This window comes from Stegastes partitus, unplaced genomic scaffold (assembly GCF_000690725.1).
Source record: "Stegastes partitus isolate 25-593 unplaced genomic scaffold, Stegastes_partitus-1.0.2 Scaffold503, whole genome shotgun sequence".
NCBI classification, from domain to species: Eukaryota; Metazoa; Chordata; class Actinopteri; family Pomacentridae; genus Stegastes; species Stegastes partitus.
The window spans coordinates 83,539-88,199 of record NW_007578234.1 but is presented as its reverse complement, the minus strand read 5'-3'; the positions used below and the strand labels follow the sequence as shown (position 1 = coordinate 88,199).

The following is a 4,661-nucleotide window of genomic DNA, read 5'->3' as shown; positions in this document are numbered from 1 at the left end:
TAATAATAACAATAATAATAATAATAAATGAAATAAGACACCTATGATCAAAAGATACAGAAATAAAATCCAGAATTTTAAAAACAGAATGAGAAATGATAAAAATGTGGTAATAAGCAGCACAATATAAAAAGACTTAAATATGTAAACAGGTGAGTAAATAGAGAACTGATAAATGGAATAAGTTTTTTTTTTTAAATTAAAAAGTAGTAAATAAATAAATAAAATAAAAACATAAATGCAAGGCCTTGAGTTTGCTTTTTCTTTTTTAAAAAGTCAGGCAACAAAAAACTAAACTTGACTTTTGGAATTTAAATAATTGGTAAATAAAGTTTCCAGGTTCTCTATGTAATAAAATATAATAAATATATCTGTCGTACGTGAACTGAGTAATTAAAAATGTCCACCGTCCTCATATTTATGAAACCAAACAAGATAATTCAAGAATAAAACAACAGATAATTAAAATAATCTCTGACTCACCTGCAGCCGTTCTGACTTTTACCTTCCTGTAGACTGTGTTTGTGTGTGATGTGTAGGAGAACCTGAACTCATGAACATTCACACTTTGTATTTTTTCTAACACACACTTAAAGCTTGTGTGTCCGACGCTGTGGTGAAGCAGCGAACGGTTTGTTCTCCTCATGACACAAACTCTTATTGCTGTTCGTGCACTTTTTATCACAGTTTGAGGAACTCGTAGAGCGGCTCACACGGTCTGGATGGTGGAGCTTTCTGCTTTAATGTCATTCACGTGTATTTGAGCTGTCGACGGGTTCACGTGATCTGAATAACAAACTGTTAGACCTCCACCTGGTGTCCGGTTTATATCCTGAATTAACAGCAGCGGTAATCACCACAATCATCTCTCATGTCTCTGTAACGGTTCATACACCAGCATGTAGGAGATCTTTAACCAGAATAATGTTTGTCATGCTGAAATATAATTATTATTGTTATCCAGGAATTTTCAAATGTACTGTTTTACAAAAAAAAAAAAATTTAAAAATAATGAAGCATGTTGTTATTTCTGGATTCAGACGTCAGATTATCGTTATTTACTGAACAGAAACATTAGTTTTAGTGGCTGAATGTGATGCTGGGTTAGTTTATTGTGACTAAATGTGACTAAACCTTTCCAGATTTTTTTATTTTATTTTATTTTTTAACCAAATACTAAGATAATGGATGTAAAAGTCTCACTTTAAAGAAAATAATAACAAATCCTCTCTCTCATTATTCTGGCTTTTAGCAAATAGAAATAATGTTGGTGATCCTGACTGAGCTGAAACAGGAAACGTTTAGTCTGATTTAATGTCAGACGGTGAGAATAAAAACGTTTTATGTCTTTTTATACAGTGGATGTAAACTTCTGGTTTCCACAGTGCTTAATTAATTAGACAGGGGCTCTAATTAATTTGTTAAACACATAAAAAATGGTGTCAGTTCAGTTGAATTGTCACACAAATCCATCTGCTCGGGGACAATAATTATCTAAATGTGAGGTTAAAGGTGGCTGGATGTCTCCTCTAGAAGACGTCCATCCAGCTGTTGTAGCTTCACTCTGTGTCCTCCCCTCACCAACCAGCCGGATGTTCTGCTGCTTTGTGAAGCTGCTCCACCTCCAACCAGTAGTCCCAGTGAAGAATCCCAATAAAACCTAAACGATGCCGTCCAGCTGAGTTTTTAACCCTTTCTGCCCTGGAGGCGCCTTCACTGGGACCAGATGTTATAAATCGATATCCAGTCTCATTTCTTCTGAAGGTCAGCAGCAGATTTAATAAGGAGGCCGCCTGCTATCACTATAAATAAAATGGATGTAGCTCGTGGAGGTTTGGTAGCATCTTCTCCAGTGACTCACTGTGATGAGGCTGTTGTCATGACGGGGAATGTGTGGAGTCTTTAAATCTGACTCTGGCTGGTGATGAGGAGCTCTGATAAGATGTGTCTCGTGTGTCCTCTCGTCCCTCCAGGAAGCTCCACTGCACCAGGAACTTCATCCACATGAACCTGTTTGTGTCCTTCATCCTGAGGGCCATCTCGGTGTTCATCAAGGACGGCGTGCTGTACGCTCAGGAGGACAGCGACCACTGCTTCGTGCACACGGTCAGCAGAAGCCGCTCACCGTGCCGGCTGTGGAAGGAAGGAACCGGACGGTTTAGTTATTAATGGAAAATTGGTCGTTTTGATTTGACAATCTCATTAACTTTAATTTGAAGCAGTCGATTACAAAAACGAGGCCGTTGTTATTCCAAACAGTCCGACTGAATCGCTGCTCACAGGAGTGTCAGGAAGCTTGAAGCCGATTGGCTGCAGGATTATCGGTTTGTTATTAGTTATTGCAGCTGTTTGCGTGTAAATCAGGACGTTGTGCTGGAGAGGCTGGAACGCTCGCTCCTGTTTCATATTCACCTTCTGAAGGAACATCAATCACATGCAAATTTCCACATAAAGCAAACACGCTATTAGATGACTAATACTCGCTGATTACGAATGCACAACAAGCTCTTAGCCTTTGTCTGGTGCCGGCGCTCTGCTCGCTGTTGTTAAGCAGCCATGATAAATAAACCTAATTAGGTACGCTAATGGCTTCAGCAAGGCCACTGGAAGTCTTCTACTAGAGGCTATTAACATATCAATGCTTGCTTTGCCCCCTTTTTTTTTTTTCCTTTCAAAATCTACTGCTTTACTGCTGTTGCCATGGCGATCCCAGGTCAGCATCATACCGAGAGTCAGATCGGTGCTGTGATTGGCCGACCCCGCTCTGAGCGCGGACCCCGGTCGTTAACACGACGTCGTTAGATGACCCGTCACCTGACACGTCGGCGACTCGTCTGCATGTTCACTCGTCGTTTTAGGTTAATTACAGGACGATGAGAAGCGTTGCAGCTCCTGAGATCTCCAGGTCTGGTCCTCAGGAGCTCCTGTCCTGCAGGTTCTAGACGGTTCTAGACTCACATGAATGGATCATCAACAGACGTGTGTAGAACTTGACAACAAGCTGCTGGAGATCCATTCATGTGAGTCAGGTGTGTTGGAAACATCTAGAACCTGCAGGACAGGAGCTCCTGAGGACCAGAGCTGGAGATCCCTGGTCTACGGTGTGGTTTACAGGAACTGGGACATTTGTCACTTTCAGTTTTTAGAAGCAGCACTGACCTTTAAGGCTGATCCTGATAAGTTTTTGTTCCCGTCGATGCATTTCTGCTCAACGGTTTCACTTCAGTAAAAGTTTAGTGCAGTTATAGTTATAGTGTAATATAGAGTATATAGTGCTGTAAATTATACCAAAGGAACTTTTTTCAAATCTAGAAAACAGACTACAGCTGCTAACACTTCTACTGCTTTTTTTAAAGGTTCCTCTGCACACCGTAGATATTTTAACACTTCCATCCTTCTGCTCTGCGTAAACACAACCTGCAGTTCAGCCGAGTCCAGACGAGAAGTCCCGGAGTTTTAAACACGTTTGTTGGTCGCAAGCGTTTTCTGTTGGCTGGATTTTTAAATAAAGTTCGATGAATTATCCCGATTTCAAGCATAGATGTAATTAATTCAGCCAACAGACGAGTCGTTCAAGGACCAGCGGGAAGGTGAAAACCCATTTTAATGACTTGCAGAGTGAACGACCACCAAGAACAGTCTGAGTTGTTTATGATCATGTTAATTATTACAAGATCCATGAACAGTCAGCGGTTCGGCTACGAGGGATAAAACTCTTCCTTTAACTGCGCGTCGTGTCTCCGCCTGCAGGTGGCGTGTAAAGCCGTGATGGTCTTCTTCCACTACTGCGTCATGTCCAACTACTTCTGGCTGTTCATCGAAGGCCTGTACCTCTTCACCCTGCTGGTGGAGACCTTCTTCCCCGAGCGGCGCTACTTCTACTGGTACACCATCGTAGGCTGGGGTGAGCGGCTTCCATTAGTGCCGACCACATCCGGACAAACGGATGCCGTGACCTTCAGAAATACTTTCATTGTGCTTTTCCTGGCGTGCATTTGATTTTAGATTCAATCTACAGATTTTTAACTGAACATGGAAAAACTTAGTCGTATATTTTGGGGGATTAAAACATGACGTCCTGTTCTGGACGTCCTGGAGGTCTCATTTGAACTTTTTTTGTTGGTTTTTTTTTGCCAAGAGTTTAGCTAAATTTTGCCAATTAGTGTTTTAGCTGAAGTAGAAATATTCCTCTGAGGGACATCTCTGGATGCTTTACTTCTATATGTGCAAGACATTTGCACCACAAACATTCGAATCTGTTGTTGGGATTTCCAAACGCATGATTTGACCGATGAACTGTAATTATGACATAAACATGAAGTTTTATTGCTGATTAATGCCTGAATGCAGTTTGTGTTGACGGTTACAGGAACTCCCACCATCTGTGTGACCGTCTGGGCGGTTCTGAGGCTCCACTTTCACGACACCGGGTACGTTTCTGCTTTCACTGGAGGAAAGTAACTGAGTACATGTACTTGAGTATCTGTACATTACTTTTCATTTTCTAAGACTTTCTATGACGGCCGCAGTCATGTCAGGAGGAAATAATGCAACATGCACGAATGAAACAAGAACAAACAGACACGTGTTTCCTTAGATTGAAACCATGAACGTTGGTTCTGTGGTGTCCACATGAGCGTCGGTCACCGGGCCGAGGAGCC

The 4,661-nt window shown here is 41.5% G+C and overlaps 1 protein-coding gene across 1 annotated transcript in view; it reads left to right on the top strand.

The window, feature by feature from the left end:
- Positions 1-4,661, top strand: part of LOC103361416 (pituitary adenylate cyclase-activating polypeptide type I receptor-like) — a 28,320-nt gene that overhangs the window by 13,377 nt on the left and 10,282 nt on the right. Inside the window, exons 7-9 of the mRNA XM_008287487.1 lie at positions 1,974-2,106; positions 3,751-3,904; positions 4,370-4,430. Of these exons, the coding sequence (XP_008285709.1) occupies positions 1,974-2,106; positions 3,751-3,904; positions 4,370-4,430 (348 nt within the window). The remainder of the gene's footprint in view (positions 1-1,973; positions 2,107-3,750; positions 3,905-4,369; positions 4,431-4,661) is intronic.